This window comes from Gopherus flavomarginatus, chromosome 3 (assembly GCF_025201925.1).
Source record: "Gopherus flavomarginatus isolate rGopFla2 chromosome 3, rGopFla2.mat.asm, whole genome shotgun sequence".
Taxonomy (NCBI): domain Eukaryota; kingdom Metazoa; phylum Chordata; order Testudines; family Testudinidae; genus Gopherus; species Gopherus flavomarginatus.
The window spans coordinates 130379299-130400097 of NC_066619.1; the positions used below are offsets into that span (position 1 = coordinate 130379299).

Consider the following 20799-nt stretch of genomic DNA (forward strand, 5'->3'; position numbering starts at 1 on the left):
AAGGGAGTGTTATTTATGACATGATACTTCTGCATATATAGCTCAAAATTACATTAGCATTTCCTGCTGCCATATCCCACTGCAATCTCATATCTAGCTGTCCACTATCATCCCTCAATCTCTTTCAGCATCATTGCTTTTCAGGTTTTTCTTTCCGAAGTAATATCTGTATTTCTTATTATTTTTCTCCATATGCATTTTCTTGAGTCTCGCTTTATCTTCTGACTCCCCTGTAGTACCTACTGTCCAAGCTTTCCATGTTCCTTTTTACTATCTGTTTATGTTCACTGGTGTTTGAAACACTTCCCAAAATATCCCCTGTAATTTAAATATGATGCTTTTTACTCCCTCTTCCAGATCATAAATAAACATTAGGTGTTATATATAGTTCCAGTACTCCAGCCATTGGAAAGATAGATTTTATGGCAAATTGCTTATGATTTGTGTATGAATTTTAACAATTAAACTCTTTCACAGGAGTGTAGTGAATGTACTCATTCTTTTGGTTTTCAGATGTTTCTATTCAGGAGAGCTTTCGACTCTATTTAAGTTCCATGCCTAGTGAAACCTTTCCTGTCACTGTCCTTCAGAGCTCTGTCAAGGTAATATATCTGGAAATAACCTTAAGCAAAATGAACAATGCAAGGACGAAATAAATTATTTACAGAGTATCTCAAATCAAATGTCTAATCTGTATTTTCTAATCAATCAAGATCCAAAAAGCATATTCTACAAGTTGCAATGTTTGTATCTTTTGCTCTTATATTTAGCAACAAAGAGTCCTGTGGCACCTTGTAGACTAATAGATGTATCGGAGCATAAGCTTTCGTGGGTGAATACCCACTTCCTCAGACGCATATTATATTTAGGATGGTCAGACACATCATTTTCTTGAAAAACACTAAATGGGATCAACTGACAATCAGCAATCCTGCCTGTACAAACACAAGGTGTCCAAAGTTCTGACAAACCAAAATGAGTCCAAAATCCATAATCTCTTCTCCACTGTGGTACCTGTAAATACAAGTAGCTGCAACTTTATCAGCTTTTGTAACTAAGTCCTGTGTCGTCACCCCAATTTTGTGGCCCAAGTGGTCTCTGGTTTCCATCTCCATCTCTCCATTAACCTATCTGCATATTACTCAGCTTCATTTGCATCCAGGGAAGTCATGCTCCATGCTTTAGACATCCAGAGGGCCTGAAGTTATTATCTATATAGGGCCATATCTATCTCCAAGTCCTTCAAACTTTTTGTGGCATATGGGGATTAGGCCTGGGTTCAGTCCATTGCAGCTTACAGGCTGTCCAAATGGATCAGAATATGTATACATGATTTTGTGACCTGACAGGTCTTCACACACCTGGGGATATCAGAGCACGCTCAACTAGGTCCAGAACCACTTCTAAAGCATCTTTTTGCACTGTCTTCACCATCAAAATATCCAAAGCTTCTCCTTGGAGTTCTAAATGTTCTTTGCTCGCCATTACTCTCTCAACTTGATCTCTAGAACAAATTTGGTGATAACTTTTATCTCCTCTGACCACCTTCTGGACAATTACTGCTGCTGGCTAATCTGCCAAGAGAGGGGATCTATCTATTCTTCTTCAAGTGCTTGCTCATGTCCATTCCATGTTAGGCGTGTGTGCTCGCCACATGCACTGGTGTCGGAAGTTTTCTCCTCGGTATCTGTAGGGGATCAGCTCTGGCGCCCTCTGAAGTGGCACACATATGCTGTGGTATAAGGTGCGCCACTGACCTCCCCGCCCTCCCCGCCCAGTTCCTTCTCACTGCCAGTGACGGTGCTGGAATGTACCTTTGCTCTGGCAAACTTTTTCTTCTCTAGAACTGTTTGTTGCGCACTTTTTTGTAAATAGTTATAACAATTAGTGTTAGTTCCCTTAGTGTGTTTTAGTTAGTTTACAGTTATCCCAGAAGGGACTTAGGCTAGGGGCGGGGCATGCTCCGCTCCCTGGGCTTTAACAACTGTGACCACTGTAGGAAGCCTAAGCCGTCAGTGACCCCCACACCAGTTGTTTAAGGTGTTTGGGGAAAATCTCATGTCAGCAACAGGTGTCACATCTGCAGGAACTTTAAGCCTTCCACTACGAAAGAGTGGGACATCCGACTTAAAGCACCCCTTATGGAGTCAGTGCTGGAGCAGGCAAGATCAGACTCCGCGGCTTTGGTGCAGAGCGCCTTGCTGGTGCCATCGTCAGACAGGCGAAATTCCACTTCCACATCTTATCCCTCCGGTGCCACCCACACCAGTGACGGCAGCTCCCAAATCAAGGGGTCAGCCTGCCTTTGGACCATTCCTTTAGTCCCTATCAGTGCAGCTCCACTTGCCACCTCAGGGAGCATCCTGCCACTGCTCTCCCACTCAGAGCTACTGCTCCGTGGGCATAGGGCTGCCTACCAGTCAGAGCCGTCGGTGCCAGTCTCCGGATTCTGGTCCTTGCTCTGTGGGCTCAAAGCGTCGGTTGCTGGTAGGATAGCGTAGATCTATTGAGGTATGCTAAATCCCACAACCCCGGTACTGGGAGCATCATAGCCACTCCAGCAAAAGCCTCCATTGGGACTCTCGGTACCGGTCACTGGCCGACCGACATAGGTTGTCGTACCAGCATCGACGCTCAACATTGCAACATCAGTCACGCTCTTGCTCCCGCTCCATGGATTGGCACCTGCCAGAAAGCATTCGGCATAGATCGCCCGGGTACCATTGTGGATCCATCGGATGCTGGTCACTGGGATCTCGGCATGGTTAGTCATCACCCACATAAAGATCCCACTCGGAGCATGGCGGTGGACACTGCTGGTCAGCTTCGGTACAGTCCCGGTATCCGGAGCAGGGCCCTTCATCCCAGGGCTTGGAGTCGGACCAAGAGCCCCTGCAGGCAGGTCAAAATCCTCCATTGGCATCACCGATCCTTCCCGTGGCACTGACAGGACTATTGTAGTCTCGGGGTCAATGGCCCATGGCATGGCACCCTTGGAACCCGTGGGGGTTCCTGTAGCTGTCCCAAGGGCATCAGTCGGTGTCAGGAGTCTCCGAAAAGCCCTCTGCCATGGTCTTCCGCCCATCTGAGATGGAGGCCACAGTGCTTGGGGGAAGAAGGTCCTGCCGAGCAGGTCTCAGAGGTGGTGGCACCTGCTGCAGCCACAACCTCTGCCTCATCCCCTGATAAGGCCATCATGGGGCCCCCACCTGTGGTCCCCCTGGATGATGCCAAAGCTCATCAGGAGCTTTTGAGGAGAGTAGCCTTGAACTTGGGGCTAGAAACTGAGGAGATGGAGCTCTCTGACACCTTCTTCATCCTCAGCTTGGCAGCCCCCACTAGAGTCTCACTGACAGTTCATGAGGGGGTGGCCAACATTACCAAAGCCCTCTGGTAGACCCTCTCATTGCTACCCCCAATCTCCAAGTGGGCAGAGTGCAAGTACTATGTGCCTGCAAGAGGGTACAAGTACTTCTGTACCCACCCTGCCCCAAACTCGTTAGTAGTGCCTGCAGTCAATGAGTGGGAAAGACAGGGACAACCACGGGTTACTCCCAAAAATAAAGAGATGAAGAAGCTGGACTCTTTTTTTGGGAGAAAGGTTTGTTTGTCACCAAGCCTACAGCTGAGGGTGGTGAACCATCAGGCCCTATTGGGCTGTTATGATTTTAATGTTTGGCAGTCGATGGCCAAATTTGTTGACTCCCTCCCAGAGGACCCCAGGAAAGAGTTCCAGGCCATCCTGGAAGAGGGGCAGGGAGTGGTGAGGGCGGAACTGCAGGCAGCTTCTGACAGGGCTGATTCTGCAGCGCAGACATGGTCTCAGCCATAGTAATCAGGAGGGTGGCGTGGCTGCAGTCCTTGGACTTGTCGGCTGAGGTCCAACAGTCCCTCCAGGACCTCCCATTCGATGGCCAGGCTCTGTTTGCAGAGAAAACAAACAATAAGCTGCACGGGCTAAAGGACTTGTGCACCACACTCAAGACCCTGGACCTGTACACTCCAGGGCAGCAAAGAAAGCGACTTCGGCCACGGCCTCCCCATCAGTAGTGCAGCCAGCCTAGACAAGAGCCTTTCCATAAGAAGGGCTAGGGTTACAAGTGCTGTCAGGGCCAGCAGCCATCTACCTCGACACAGGCTGGTGCTTCCCACTCCCAGCAGGGATCAAAGCGGTCATTTTGAGGGTGTGCTCCAGGGAAACATTCCACCCGCTGTCCTGGATCCTGCCCCCCTCCATTTCTCCAGCCGCCTTTCTTTTTTCCTCCCAGCCTGGGCATCTATAACTTTGGATGCCCTCAATACTGTGGCGCAGGGCTATGCCCTCCAATTTGTTTCAAACCCCCATCCCACCCTCCCTCCCAACCCCTCTTCAGGGACCCCACTTGTGAGAGTCTGCTGCATCAGGAGGTACAGGACCTGCTGCAGGCAGGGGCTGTGGAAGAAGTCCCCCTAGACCTCAGGGGCAAGGGGTTCTACTTCCATTCTTTCTGATCCCAAAGGGGGCCTAAGGCCCATCCTGGACCTGCAACTCCTCAACGAGTTTCTCAAGAGGTTGAAGTTCCACATGGTCTCCCTGCCCTCCATCCCCTCCCTGGATCCAGGAAACTGGTATGCCACCCTCAACTTGAAGAACGTGTACTTTCATATAGCGATCTTTCAAGGGCACAGTCGCTTCCTCCGCTTCATAGTGGGATCCGCGTGCTACCAGTTTGCAGTGCTCCCCTTCAGCCTGGCAATGACACCGAGGGTGTTCACAAAGTGCGTGTCGGTGGTGGCGGCTCACCTCAAGCGTCAAGGTATCCTGATCTACCCGTGACTCAATGACGGGCTGGTCAAGGGTCACTTCAGGTCCCAGGTCCAGGATGCCATTGTGATGCTGCTGACCACATGCAGGAGGCTAGGCCTGTGGATAAACAAGGAAAAATCAACATTAGTCCCTGTACAAAGGATAGAATTTATCAGAGCAGTCTTCGACTCCTCCAGGGCAAAGGCATTTTAGCCACTTGACAGGTTCCAGACAATAAGGGACTTCATCACTGGACTCCACATTTCCTTTCACGACAGCCAGGGACTGTCTACGGCTGCTGGGCCACATGGCAGCGTGCATGTATGTCATCCACCATGCAAGGCTGCGGATGCAACCCCTCCAGCAGTGGCTGGCTACAGTCTATGCCCCATCCCGGGATCACCTGGACAAGGCCGTCACTATCCTACTGAAGGTACTCACTGTGTTGCAGTAGTGGACCAACCCCGGAACAGTCCTTGGTGGAGTTCCATTTGACACCCCACTGCCTTTGGTGTCGCTGATATTGGATGCTTCGGACCTTGGCTGGGGAGCGCACCTCTGCGTGACGTGGACGCAAAGTACATGGTCCACAGAGGAGATTATGTTGTTTATAAATGTCAAAGAACTCATGGCAGTTCACCTAGCCTGCGGGGTTTTCCTCCCGCAGTTATCTGGGTGTGTGGTGCAAGTGCTCATGGACAACATGGCCTTGATGTTTCACATCAACAGGCAAGGGGGAGCATGCTGTCAAGAGACACTCAACCTAAGGGATTTCTGCATCCAGCATGTGATCCACCTGGAGGCCTGTCAACTTCCTGGTGTCAGGAACACACTGGCAGATCACCTCAGCGCAGGTCCCTCTTTTCTCACCATGAGTGGTCACACCACTCAGAAGTGGTCCAGATGCTCTTCCAGAGGTGGGGAACTCCCCAAGTAGACCTGTTCGCTACCAGACAGAACAGAAAACGTCATCAGTTTTGCTCTCTGCAAGGCCTTGGCAAGGCTCTCTCGGACACTTTTCCCCTGTCCTGGTCGGAGATCTGATGTATGCATTCCCACCCATCCCACTTGTCAGCAGAGTCCTGTCAAAAATCAAGAGGGATAAGGCTCGAACCATGATCGCCCCGGCCTGGATGCACCAGCACTGGTTCGGCATGCTGTTGGATCTGGCAGTAGCCCCCCGCCCGCCCGCCCGCCCACCCCCCCCGTGGCCACTGCCTGACAGCCCAGACCTTCTCTCGCAAGACCCCGGTCGCCTCCTGCACCCCAACCTCACCTCCCTCCACCTCACTCCACCTGTGAATGCTGCATGGTTGAACCCAGAGGACTAAGCCTGCGCCTGGGAGGTGCAGCAGGTCATTTGGGGAAGTAGAAAACCCACTACTAGCCTGGTGAAGTGGATGAGATTCTCCCACTGGTTCTTCCCGACGTGCTCTTCTCTGCAGTCAGTCTTTGAATATCTGCTCTTCCTTAAGTATCAGGGTCTGGCCCTCTCTTCTATCAAGGTTCATCTAGCTGCCATCTTGGCTTTTAATCCGCTGATCCAGGGTAGATCGATGTTCTCGCACAAGATGTCCATCAAGTTCCGGAAAGGCCTCAAAAGGCTCTTCCCTCCCATTGGGGATCTTGTCTCACAATGGGACCACAATCTGGTTCTCCCCAGACTCACGGATCTTCCCTTTGAACCCTTGGGCTCTTGTTCCCTTTCCCACCTATCGTAGAAGGTCACCTTCCTTGTGGAAGTGACGTCAGCTAGGCGACTGTGGGAGATTAAGCCCTGACCTTGGAACCACCATATACGGTCTTCTACAAAGATAAGGTACAGTTGCGACGCCATCTGGCCTTCCTAATGGAGGTGGTGTCTTCCTTCCATATCAACCAGGACATCTTCCTCCCAGCATTCTGTCTTAAGCTGCACAAGACCAGTGAGGAGAGGCAGCTGCACTCCCTGGACGTCCGACATGTCTTAGTGTTTTACTTGGCGCATACCAAGCCCTTTCGCAGGTTGACACAACTCTTCATCGCAACAGTGAACAGGATGAAAGGCCTTCCGGGGTCCTCTCAGAGGCTCTCCAACTGGATCACTTCCTGCATCCGGACCTGTTATGAGCTGGCGCAGGTCCAACCGCTGCCTCTGGTGAAGGACCATTTGATGAGAGCACAAGTGTCCTTGGTGGCCTACCTGGCGCATATCCCCACCCAGGACATTTGCAGAGCTGCAACATGGTCTTCGGTTCACACGTTCACAGCACACTATGCCATCACACAGCAGGCCAGAGACAATGCAGGGTTCAGCACAGCTATGTTACAAGCTAGACATCCATGAACTCTTACCCACTTCTGTTGGTACCACTAGGGGGTCACTTAAGATGGAATGGACATGAACAAGCACTCAAAGAAGAAAAGACAGTTACCTTTTTCCGTAACTGGTGTCCTTTGAGATGTGTTGCTCATGTCCATTCCATGACCCACCCTTCTTCCCCACTGTTGGGGTTCTGGCAAGAACTCCTTCTCTTTAATAAGACTTTAGGAATGTTCCTTCCCCCGTGGAACGTACATTTAGAGAAAACAGAAAAAATCAGAAAGGTCCCCCCCTCACACCTTCTTTGTTGAAGCCAACACATTGATTCTGTCATAGTCTGGTCCATTTGATTCTGTTCTATATAGGTTCTTATACTATATTCATCACCATAGTATCTGAGCACTTTCCAGTAGTTCCGTAAGTAACTTTCACTCTAATCCAGACACTCAAGACTGACAAGCCCTAGCTCCTTACAAATGTAGCCTGGGACAAGAGCAAATGGAATAGCTGAATGAGAAGGAAGAGCTTACCTTAGCATGAACTCTGATGTCCCTCCTGATCTTTGTAACCCTAATCCATTTAAATCAAGATACTGACTACTGCTGGCTGGACAGTCTTTCTGCCCGGTAAGACAGCCATCTGCTAAACCAAGATCTGGAAGCTGTTGTCCAAATAAAGCAGTTAAGTTGCAGTAGTGTGTACTCCACGTAGTGAGAGTGCTTACTTTAATCACCCTTCTTGCTATATTTATTTATTCTAATTTGTGTCTGCAATTTTTTTCTGATTTCTTTCTGCTCCAAATGTCCTTATTTTCATAACATATATTTTCATTTCTATATATTTTCTAAGGTAAATAATCAATGTGTTCATTTGGTTAACACCTAAAGCTTAGTATAGAAAATACAATTTACATACAGATAGCCATTTAAGTGATAACTTGACAGCTCTGCATAAAAAAATGGAGAGCAGACTTATGTATAGAACAAGAACTGGTAATTTTTCCCAATTCAGGTAACCAATGAGCCTCCAAAAGGACTTCGTGCAAACATCAGGCGAGCATTCACAGAGATGACGACTACGTTTTTTGAAGACAATATCCTTGGCATAAATTGGAGGAAAATGATTTTTGGCATTTGCTTCTTCCATGCTATCATTCAGGTATACCTGATGATAATTAGTTCAGATAGCAGATGTACTGAGATACCAATACATAATTAGTTCAAGAAGTCTGTTATATTCAGAATATGTCTGATGTAATCATAATTGTAATATCAGTATTTTGTGCAGACTTTATTTAGCCATTCATTTCCAGAAACTAGAACTGTAAGTTATATTACTAATTAGGGCTGTCAATTAATCACAGTTAACTCACACGATTAACTCAAAAAATTAATCACGATTAATCGCACTTATAACAATAGAATACCAATTGAAATTTATTAAATATTTTGGATGTTTTTCTACATTTTCAATATGAATTTCAATTACAACACAGAATACAAAGTGCACAGTGCTCACTTTATATTATTATTTTTATTACAAATGTATGCACTGTAGAAATGATCAAAGAAATAGTATTTTTCAGTTCACCTCATACAAGTACTGAAGTGCAGTCCTTTTATCGTGAAATTGTAACTTACAAATGCAGATTTTTTTTTGGTTACATAATTGCACTGAAAAACAAAACAGTACAAAACTTTAGAGCCTACAAGTCCACTCAGTCCTACTTGTCAAGTATCAGAGGGGTAGCCGTGTTAGTCTGGATCTGTAGAAGCAGCAAAGAGTCCTGTGGCACCTTATAGACTAACAGACATATTGGAGCATGAGCTTTCGTGGGTGAATACCCACTTCGTCAGATGCATCCCACAAAAGCTCATGCTTCAATACGTCTGTTAGTCTATAAGGTGCCACAGGACTCCTCAGTCCTACTTCTTATTCTGCCAATCGCTAAGACAAAGAAGTTTGTTTACAGTGATGGGAGATATTGCTGCCTGTTTCTTATTTACAATGTCACCTGACAGTAAGAACAGGCATTCGCATGACATTTTGTAGTCAGCGTTGCAAGGTATTTACATGCCAGATATGCTAAACATTCGTATGCCCCTTCATTCTTCGCCACCATTCCAGAAGACATGCTTTCATTCTGATGATGCTCGTTAAAAAAATAATGTGTCAATTAAATTTGTAACTGTCCTCCTTGGAGGAGAATTGTATGTCTCCTGCTCTGTTTTACCTGCATTCTGCCATATATTTCATGTTATAGCAGTCTCAGATGATGACCCACCACATGTTTGTTTTAAGAACATTTTCACAGCAGATTTGACAAAACGCAAAGAAGGTGCCAATTTGAGATTTCTAAAAATAGCTACAGCACTCGAACCAAGGTTTAAGAGTCTGAAGAGCCATCCAAATCTGAGAGGGACGAGGTGTGGAGCATGCTTTTAGAAATCTTAAAAGAGCAACACTCTGATGCGGAAACTACAGAACCCAAACCACCAAAAAAGAAAATCAACCTTCTGCTGGTGGCATCTGACTCAGATGATTAAAAATGAACATGTGCCAGTCCGCACTGTTTTGGATTGTTAGCGGGCAGAACCCATCATCAGCATGGATGCGTGTCCTCTGGAATGGTGGTTGAAGCATGAAGGGACATATGAATATTTAGCACATCTGGCACATAAATATATTGGAACACCAGCTACAACAGTGCCATGTGAGCACCTGTTCTCACTTTCAGGTGACATTGCAAACAAGAGGCAGGCAGCATTATCTCTTCCAAATTATAACCAACCTTGTTTGTCTGAGTGACTGGCTGACCAAGAAGTAGGACTGCTTGCACTTGTAGGCTCTAAAGTTTTACACTTTTTTATTTTTGAATGCAGATTTTTTAAATATAATTCTATATTTGTAAGTTCAGCTTTCATGATAAAGAGATTATACTACAGTACTTGCATGAGGTGAATTGAAAAAAATTTTTTTGTTTTTTACGGTGCAAATATTTGTAGTAAAAAATAAATACAATGTGAGAACTGTACTCTTTGTATTCTGTGTTGTAATTGAAATTAATATATTTGAAAATGTAGTAAACATCCAAAAATATGTAAAATAAATGATATTCCATTGTTAACAGCATGATTAATTGCAATTAATTGCGATTAATTTTTTTAATCACTTGACAGACCTATTACTAATACAAAGCATCTCTTGTCAGCTAAGCTAATTATAATTTAAAAGGAAAGGTCCATACAAAGCACAAGACTTCTTTTCTCCTGAAAGATTACATTAAAATGTCTGTGCCCTATTAATTATATCAAACGTAAGTGTGTCTCCTGAGATTTCTTATGGATAAATATGATCAAGCATTTCATTTAAGTGAAACTGTAGTTCCACTTTACTGTGTTAGCAAACAATCCATCAGAAGAATTCTGCATGTCTTAAATTAAATGAACTCAGAGATTACAGGGGGACACATGGTGGTAAGAGGAATGGAATGTGCTGCTTTAATTGTTCTGTTTTCATCCTGGTTATTGAATGACTACACAATACCTTATTTAAATAGGCAGAGAACCAATCCTTACTCAGTTTTCAATCAGTCACTACTTGAGCAAATTTCCGTTAAAGTCAATAGACTTTTTCTTGAGAAAGGACTGAGTAAGGACTTCAGGGTTTGTCCCAGAATGATAGTAATTTCTGATTGGATTAAACTAATAACTGAAACATTAGATTACTTATCGTTAATGCACTAGCTAATTGCAGTTGAATTGGAGGTGGGAAGACAGAAAATGGAAATTCACAAAATTTAGATACAGCTTAATTTTGTTCCTCTTCCTAAACCTTTCAATTTGTTTTTACTCACTCTCTACTAAAACCTCTTGGAAGCATGAAGTGAAATCTGTTTACATACCAATGTTACCCTTGCTTAGCATACTAGGTTGCTGCTGTCAGATTATTCATGAATGTTGCATCAATTGCATTCACCTCACTTAGAGAAAAAATCATGGAATGATTTATTTTGAAAAATAATGCAATATTTGGAATTACATGAACTGGGCAGATGGAGAGCTGTAAGATTAGACGTATAAGATTAGAAGATAGGTTGAATTCTGAGACAGCCTTTCCAATCTGTAATAGAGAGATTTATCTCCTAAGTGACCAGGAGCTAATCCTTTACTTTTAATAGTACTGTAAGGGGTGGGGAATGGATAGAACCGAAGCTCAGCTGACCCATTGCTGGGGGAGGTTGCAATGTGCTCATGGCATAAGACAACTGAAAATTACTGCCTCTCCTGTCCCAAGAGCCAGGATTAAAATATGACTTGGGGGGAGTGTCCCTGAGGACCAGTGCCTTCAGGTGCTATTCGTGGATAAGGCTGTGATTTAGTAATGGAGGTCACGGAAGTCACAGAATCTTCCAAAGACCTCCACGACTTCGGCTGGGAGCTGCAGGGTCCCCAGCTACCACGGGAGGCAGGGAGGACCCCCGCAGCTCAGAGCTGTCAGCAGAAGGAGACCCTGGAGTTCCAAGCCCACACATGTGGTGTGGGCCCCTGGAGCTCCCAGCCCACTGGCGCTATCCAGGCTCCCCATTTTGTCATGGATATTTTTAATAAAAGTCAGGGACAGGTCACGGGCAACAATGAAAAATTCACAGAAGCCCATGACCTGTCCCTGACTTATATTCAAAATATCCTTGACAAAATCTTAGCCGTAGTCATGGGGCAATAAAGCTTACACATCACCCCTTGCTAAGGTCTGTGCTAATCTAAAATTTGAAATTGCTATCTGAAGACAACCCCACATTAACAGTACAATAGGTCTGAGCATCCTGAACAAAGTAATCTTATTCAGTTTTTCTTTTAATTTCATATTCAAGGAGAGGAAAAAGTTTGGACCTCTTGGATGGAACATCTGCTATGAATTTAATGACAGCGATAGAGAATGTGCCTTACTGAACCTAAATCTTTACTGTCAAGAAGGAAAGATACCCTGGGATGCCCTAACTTACATAACAGGTACAGTGCTTATCTATGGTGTTAGCAGTTATCTACTTCTAGCATTCCTCAATAAACACAAGATATTACTAAGCTATATAGCTACGTGCAACAACTTAGCAGGTCTACGTTGATTATTTGTATAGGGCCATATTATGCTTTTACTTATAACTGTGGAACCCTACTGAAGTCAATACAATTATATGGGTTCTGTCATCAATCTTCACCTTTTATGGCATTTTAAAGTTGGAGTCAGAGTAAGGCACTAGCTCAGTGTATGTCTACACTGGAACTAGCGGTGTAATTTCTGGCTTGGGTGGTCATAGCCACGCTAGCTCTGATTGAGTCAGTGCACTAAAAATAGAAGTTTAGGCACAACAGAGTGAGCGGCAGGATGGGCTAGCTGTCCTGCGTATGGTCCAGTCTAAAACCCTAGGTACCCTAGCCCATCCCGCTGCTTGTGCTGCCACAACCACACTTCTATTTTTAGCATACCAGCTCGATCAGAGCTAGCATGGGTATGTCTCCCTGAGGTGGAAACACCTCCAGCTCCAGGTTAGACATACCCATTCAAATGCTATCTAACAGACAGGGCTGGCTCCAGGCACCAGCGAAGGAAGCAGGTTCCTGAAGCGGCTGATAGAAAGGGGCGGCACGTCCAGGTCTTCGGTGGCAATTCGGCGGCAGGTCCTTCACTCCCTCTCTTCCTCTTTGGGGGCACTTCGGCGGCAGCTCAATTGGGCTTTTTTTTTTTTCTCCCTTTGCCTCTTTGGGCAGCAAAAAGCTGGAGCCGGCCCTGCTAACAGACTGGCATCAAGGGCATAGGCCAAACAGCAAAAACCTGTGTGGTTCTGAAAGTTCCTAAGCTATGTCCATCCTGCAGAGTTTCTGTTTGGAAGGATCTCCCAGCTGGAGAAAATTAGCAGCCTTCTAACTTGATGACCCCAGTCACCTTGAACATAGAAGTCCCAGCATTCAGAACTATTGTGGACACATAAGAGGATCAAGCTATGACCCCTCCAATGGAAACCTGCTATCAAAGTAGCAATATCCAAACAGCTGCTTAATTACCCCTAGCAACAAGATAATCATCCCGCAGATTATATCTCGTTTATTCCTTGGGCAAGAAGAAAAGAAAATTATCAACTCTCACTTTACAGAGTCAAATACAAGGGATTTAAAAATTCTTCAGCAACTGTGGAGAGCTTCATAAATCTAATCTAACCATTAGTAATCATCACTGTATAGGATAGCAAACCAAAGCCCCTGTTCAAAAGCAGTTTTTTATTCTTCAATAAATCTTTTCAGGAACACAAAAGGGCCTGATTCATCACAGTGTTACTCCAGCTTCTCATGAGTGTAACTGCATTGATTTCAGTGCAGTAACAACAGTATAAAACTGGAGTAAAATAGTCGTGAGTAGGCACTTCCTTCTGAAGAACTCTGAGCTCATGGCATTCTGTACTGGTACATACAGTCAGCACTGATTATTATAGAGATTAGATTATAATTTCTGGGTTTTGACAGCAAGATTTTAAGGTAATTTTTCTTCACAATTTCAGTAATATTCCTCTTTGCTTTTAGTTTGCATAATTAGTTTTTATTCCTTCATAAGTCACTTTAATTATTTTTATCATAAAATTACCATTTTTGTTTCCTGTCTAACTATCTTCCAAAGAGTAAAGTAAAAGAAATAGAAACACATTCACAGTGGTTTAGGCAAAACATATCTGATCCCTTATTCTAACATGTCCTAGATTACCCCTGAAATTTGAAAATGCATTTCACCTATCCATTTAATGGTGGTTTATAATTTTTTACTTTATATGGCCTTTATCACAAACCCTGTAATTTGGTTGCAGTATTCCACAGTGTTAGAATTGCTTTCATAGTAGTTACTTCACAAGATAGATATGTGAATATAACAGTTAAGGGTCTCTCCTTGCCTAGGTTTTACATTTTCCCCATTAGTTACCTGTACTATACAGCAAAAAATCCTTTCCCAGTGTAAATGAAAAATAGGCCCCATTATTCTGTTCTGTGTTTTGTCAAGCTGAAGATTAAAACTACTGTAAATTCTCTGAGATGAGTACAAGTGCTTTCAAGCTTGCCTGCTAAGTGAAGCCCTTTCTGTGGCACAAATTGCATCTGAAAGTATTCTGTCAGTTTGAGTTGTAAAGATTTGTTCATTCACCCATGTATATTAAATGCTTGTTTACAGCTAATTGATTTTACTTCAGCATCAGCCTCATGGATGTTACTTCAAAGTTGTACTGGACCAAATTCCCATTATCTTAAAATTACCTTTGGTTCACTTCGTGAACATTTATTTAATATGTTTTTAAGGAGGATGTATGCAGTGTGGTTGTAGCTGTGTCAGTCCCAGGATATTAGAGGGACAAGGTGGGTGAGGTAATAGCTTTTATTGGACCAACTTCTGTTTAAGGTGGATGGATATTTGAACACTGGTTCTTCTGTTTTGTTTTTGTTTTTCCTGCATGCAGAATGAAATGCTGCCAGAGTTCAAGTTTCAGACCTATGAGCAAAGTCTCTCCTGCTCCATTTCTCCTCCCCCTTACTCTGCCCTTTCCTTTTTCTTTTTTTATCAAGCATAACTTCACTTTAAATGGCCAGGTTTCCTAGCACTTCTGTGTTGTTATTGTTTTAAAGCCTGTCTCCTAAAACACCTGGAGAAAAAGCATGGTTCCTGTTGTTAAATATCTATAGAGCTGTTCAGATTTGTCTTAGGAGAACTGATCAATTCAGAAACACAACATCCCTATTTATCTCCCATCACCATAAATGTCCTTAAAGCCTCAAACTCAGCTATTGCTAGAGGAATCAAATGAATTGTCAGTGCATATACAGCTGTGGAAAACTGACTGCAGAAGATATTCTGAGCGGAAAAGGCCTAGGCCACTGAAAATAAAGTCTGCAAAGCTGCCTCCTGCTCGTTCATCAACACCCTTATAAAGCTCTCCAGGCTTGGTCTTCATTCCTTTGCAGCATAGTCCTTCAGCAGGAAGCTGCTCCAAGCACTGGCCCTAAAATAGATTAATTCTATCAAATTTCGGAAATGGGAACCTTCTTTTGGCCTCCTTATCTCTTCCTCCCTAATAATTCTCCTTATTTCTTGCTGTGTCTCCAGTGTCTCAATTTAAGGTAAAGGCCAGGTTCCAGGATGGAATATTGATTACCTGATTACAGTGCCGATGCAAGCCCATATGGGGCCATACGCAGGAATATTTTGGTGGGCCCCTCACCCACACACAACACATACTAATAATTAATAGGAGACCCCTTTGTGCAGCTCAGGGCCCTAAGCGATTGCTTAGTCTGCTTATGCCTAGCGCCAGTTCTGCCTGATGACTCCTCCCCTAATTTGCCCCATGACATGAAAGTTCTTTGGGTCTCCCTATGATGGCTGCTTTTCAGATCCCTGTATGTAGTTAAATACTGTTGAATATGATATTACTCTTATGAGCTTATATATAGCTACTAAGAAGAAGGTGATGTTTCTGTATAGCTTTGAAAGTACTAAGATGATGTGAGTGTAGAGTCCAAGCCATCTAGTTCCATGGACAAGTCAGAGCTGCCATTCAAATGTCTGAGATTAGGGCAGAAGTCAGTCCCAGAAAGGAGATCATCAGATAACAAATTTCTGTTACTGCATTAAGGGCCAGAGTTTCCCAGTTCAAAATGGATCATGAAAATTGTGTGTACCATTGTATATGTATTTTGCATATGCAGTTACTCCAGTTACACAGCAAATTCAGTGACTGAGCATGCAGTTATTAGGTTAATTAGGCACACGATATGCAGCTACCCAGTTTACATAGAATCATAGAACTAGAAGGAACCTCTAAAGGTCATCTGATCCAGTCCTCTGCCTCATGGGAGGACTAAGTGTTATCTAGACCATTCCTGACAGGTGTTTGTCTATCTGCTCTTAAAAACCTCCAATGACGGAGATTCCTCAACCTCTTTTGGCAATTTATTCCAGTGCTCAACCACCCTGACAGGCAGTTTTTCCTAATGTCCAACCTAAACCTCCCTTGCTGCAATTTAAGCCCATTGTTTTTCTTAACCTCTGAGGATAGGACAAGAAGCAATTTTTCTTCCTCGTCCTTGTAACAATCTTTTACATACTCGAAAACTGTTTTCATGTCCCCTCTCAGTCTTCTCTTTTCCAGACTAAACAAACCCAATTTTTTCAGTCTTCCTTCATAGGTCATGTTTTCCAGACCTTTGCTCATTTTTGTCACTCTTCTCTTGACTCTCTCCAATTTGTCCATATCCTTCCTGAAATGTAGCACCCAGAACTGGTCACGACACTCCAGTTGAGACCTAATCAGCGTGGAGTAGAATGGAATAATTACTTCTCGTGTCTTGCTTACAACACTCCAAGTGGAGTACTTTGCATTTGTCCTTATTGAATTTCATCCTATTTACTTCAGACCATTTCTCCAGTTTGTCGAGATCATTTTGAATTTTAATCCTGTCCTCCAGAGCACTTGCAACCCCTCCCTGGTTGGTATCATCCACAAACTTTATAAATGTACTCTGTATGTCATTATCTGAATCATTGATGAAGTTATTGAACAGAAATGGACCCAGAACTGATCACTGCGGGACCTTGCTCGTTATGCCTTTCCAGCATGACTGCAAACCACTGATAACTACTCTCCGGGAACGGTTTTCCAACCAGTTTTGCATCCACTTTGTAGTAGCTCCATCTAGGTTGCATTTCCCTAGTTGTTTATGAGAAGGTCACGTGAGACAGAATCAAAAGCTTTACTAAAGTCAAGATACACCACATCTGCCGCTTCCCCCCATCCACAAGACTTGTTACCCTGTCAAAGAAAGCTATCAGGTTGGTTTGACACAATTTGTTTTTGACAAATCCATGCTGACTGTTACTTATCACCTTATTATCTTCTAGGTGTTTGCAAATTGATGGCTTAATTATTTGCTCCATTATCTTTCTGGGTCCAGAAGTTAAGCTGACTGGTCTGTAATTCCCTGGGTTGCCCTTGTTTCCCTTTTTATAGGTAGGCACTATCTTTGCCCTTTTCCAGTCTTCTGGAATCTCTTTTCAAAGATAATCACTAGTGGCTCAGATATCTCCTGAGTCAGCTCCTTGAGTATTCTAGGATGCATTTCATCAGGCCCTGGTGACTTGAAGATATCTAATTTGTCCAAGTAATTTTAAACTTGTTCTTTCCCTATTTTAGCTTCCTCTGATCCTACATCATTTTCACTGGCATTCACTATGTTAGATGTCCAATCAGCGCCAACCTTCTTGATGAAAACCGAAACAAAGAAGTCATTAAGCTCCTCTGCCATTTCCACATTTTTTGTTATTATTTCCCTCCCCTCCATTGAGTAACGGGCCTACCCTGTCCTTGGCTTCCTCTTGCTTCTAATGTAGTTGTAGAATGTTTTCTTGTTACCCTTTATGTCTCTAGCTAGTTCACATATACAGCTGCAGTAGTTACATGCTCAAATTAGACACATAATTGTGTGCACAACTTGTTTGAAAATCTGATTTTTTTTTAATTAGTCAACTTAGATGTATTGCAGTGTCAGATTTTGTTATCACTTTAATGATTTTAAAAAAATCTTTCTGACAGTTAAACTCTCTTGTTTCCATGAAAGTGACGCACAAAAATCATGCTGTCCTGGATTCTAGAAAAGATGAAAATTAAAATTTTAAAAAGTAAAAGTTTGTGAATTGTTATATAAAATTGTAATCTGTAAAAATCAAACACTGTTGCAGGTGAAATTACTTATGGAGGGCGAGTTACAGACACCTGGGATCAGAGATGCCTGCGTACAGTCTTAAAGAGGTTTTTTGCTCCTGAAACATTAGAATATGATTACAAATATTCCGAGTCAGGTAAATACAGTTAGAATTATAGAGGATTTCCATCTAGGTTAATGCAAACTATGTTTGTCTATCACATTTTTTTATGATTTTGTGTGTTAAATTCTGGTCTTTCTGTGATGGATCTTGCATCAGTCAATGGGGTCTGGTTCACTCTGTGTGTCTAAGAACTGGATAACAAGTTTAGTTAATGTCTTCCTAGTTTTTTATTGAGAAAAATGTCTCTTGCCTCACTGAGGACATTATTGGTAGTGTATCTCCTTCAATTCCCACAGACAGAAGTCTCTGACTCAGAAGTACAATTTCCAAAAAGAAGCTTTTGGCCCAAATTTTGCAGTATTTGAGAAGAACCTTGAGCTCTGTCATGGACTTTCTAAGATTTTCAAGGACTCCGTAGAATGCGGTTATTCTCTGAAAAGTCACTATGTAAAATATTACCTTCTTACTTTGATCCTTGCACCTGATTCTCTTCTCACACTATTTTTACACTACAGTAGTCCCTGACTTCCATGGAGTTATTCATGATTTACTCCAGCATAAATGAAAGGAAAATTAGTCCCACAATATGTATAAAGAGTTATATCTGCCAAATTTAGTGACAAAACTATTCTTGCTTGTGTTTTATACTTCCATAGCACTGCTGAGCCAACACAATTAATGGTAATAATTGTCAGTACTTCTGATTTCTAGATCTTAGAACACATTGCAAAAATTAATAAACATTATTATCTCCATTTTACAGATGGGGAAACCGAAGCACAGAGAGGCCAAGGGTGAGATTTTCAAAAGTGCTCAGTCCACTCAGTTCCCACAGTTTTCAAAAGGGCTCATCTTAATCTAAACACTTAATCTAAAACTAATTTGGCACCCCAAATGGGAACTGATAAGTGGCTCATGGTCACATAGTGAGCCAACAGCAGCACTGGAAATAGAACCCAAGTCTACTGACTTTCCTGTCTAGTGCCATATCTAGTGGATGATGCTACCTCTCGTAAGAAAGAGAGACCTGTGGGGAGGGATAGCTCAGTGGTTTGAGCATTGGCCTGCTAAACCCAGGGTTGTGAGTTCAGTCTTTGAGGGGACCATGTAGGGATCTGAGGCAAAAGTCTATCTGGGGATTGGTCCTGCTTTGAGCAGGGAGTTGGACTAGATGACCTCCTGAGGTCCCTTTGAGCTCTGATATTCTATGAACTGGATTGTATCTAATCTTTCTTGTACATCAACAGACTTGTTTACTTCAATCCAATAAATTGCAGTTGAGCAAACCCATTGAAGACAGTAGGGTTGCCCAGGTGTCATCAAGGGCATAATCTAAAGACAGAGGCCTTGTGCATGTGTAATTGAGGGCAGAATTTGCCCTGCAGAATCTTTATCCAAGGTAATGGTGCATGAGAATCTATCTTGACTAGCATATTCCAGGGTGAATGGCAGATTAGGAAAAAAACGTATTTTTGCTTATTTCAGAGTAGCAGCCATGTAAGTCTGTATCCGCAAAAAGAACAGGAGTACTTGTGGCACCTTAGAGACTAACAAATTTATTTGAGCATAAGCTTTCATGGGATACAGCCCACTTCTTCGGATGCATGAAAGCTTATGCTCAAATAAATTTGTTAGTCTCCTATATTTTGGCTTGTGAACTGAGCATATCTGATCTGGAAATGCCAGAGAGATGACAAGCCTAGAACCCCACTGCTATTTTTACAGAGCCATTTCTCTGATTAGAGCTGTACTTTAAGGTCCTTACCAGAACTGGTCCAGTTAAAAAACTTAGGGGTCTGGGCTAAAAGTTTAGCACAACCAGGCAGATTCCAGTATTGCAGCAGGGTTTATAACTCCCAATGAGTCCTTGAATCCTGCTGATGGTGCTAAACCTTTTTACCCTGGCCATCTTCAGGGGGAAGGGGAGCTCTCTTGCTTCCCATTACATATTGAAAAGCTGCACAACACCATGCTCAACAGGTGTTTGAGGTGGATCCCACTGCTTCAAGCACTGCACGTTGTCAGCACTCTCTGCCTGAAATGTGGCCAGAGTGTCAAACGAAGTGTTGATCAGAGGGACATTTCTCACTAATTTGGGAGCATTTTATACCCCCTTTGCGCTGTTGGAAATGACTACATGAGGCCAAGTGCAATGGAGCATCAAGCCCATGGAGTTTAGATCTCTCCCCCTGGTGCTGGGCTACTCCTAAAAGTCCTTTTTTCAGGACTGCTCCGCTCGCCCCCTCCCCAGAAAGGCTCTTTCACCTCCCTTGTTATCAGTGTGAGGCAAAGAACCACCTGTCTCAGTGACTCACCAGAACCCATTTCACCATTTCTCTGCAGGAACAACTGGGAGCAGTTTTTCAGACGTGCTGCCACCCTTTACAAATCTATCTATTTTTGGTACTTTTATGGCACCCATCATTGTAGCCTCTGAGTGCCTGGCATTGTTAACATACCCATCTTCCCAGAATCCCTGGAGGGTAGGCCAGTGCGATGATCCCCATTGTACAGATAGGGAACAGAGGTACACAGAGAGTAAGTGACTTGCCCGAGGTCACATAGCAACTCTGTGGTGGAGCAAGGACTTGGACCCAAATCTTCAAAGTCTGAGGCTAGTGCCCTGACCACTGGACCCTCCTTCTGCTCTATCCTACACACACAACTTCAGTGCCTTTAATGTCATTTATTCATGTCCCTTTATATGTATTTCCCTGGCAGATCAGGGGGAGCGGAGAAGAGAATTTAATTTCAGTTTGATGAATATCCATCACAGGCCAGTGACAGATTGCACTTACTTCAGTCCAGCACTCATCATCTCAGCCACACCAGTCTTTCCTTCTTCCAGACTTGG

At 43.6% G+C, this 20799-nt stretch overlaps 1 protein-coding gene across 10 annotated transcripts in view; it reads left to right on the forward strand.

The window, feature by feature from the left end:
• The window catches only part of DNAH6 (dynein axonemal heavy chain 6), a 228254-nt gene that overhangs the window by 190526 nt on the left and 16929 nt on the right, over window positions 1-20799 (forward strand). For 8 of the 10 annotated variants that reach the window (XM_050944316.1, XM_050944320.1, XM_050944318.1 and 5 more), the window contains 4 exons: window positions 514-602; window positions 8100-8246; window positions 11962-12100; window positions 17859-17978. In XM_050944316.1, the coding sequence (XP_050800273.1) occupies window positions 514-602; window positions 8100-8246; window positions 11962-12100; window positions 17859-17978 (495 nt within the window). Of the gene's footprint in view, window positions 1-513; window positions 603-8099; window positions 8247-11961; window positions 12101-17858; window positions 17979-20799 lie in introns of those variants that run through there. The other 2 variants (XM_050944319.1, XM_050944325.1) reach the window with 2 other exon arrangements.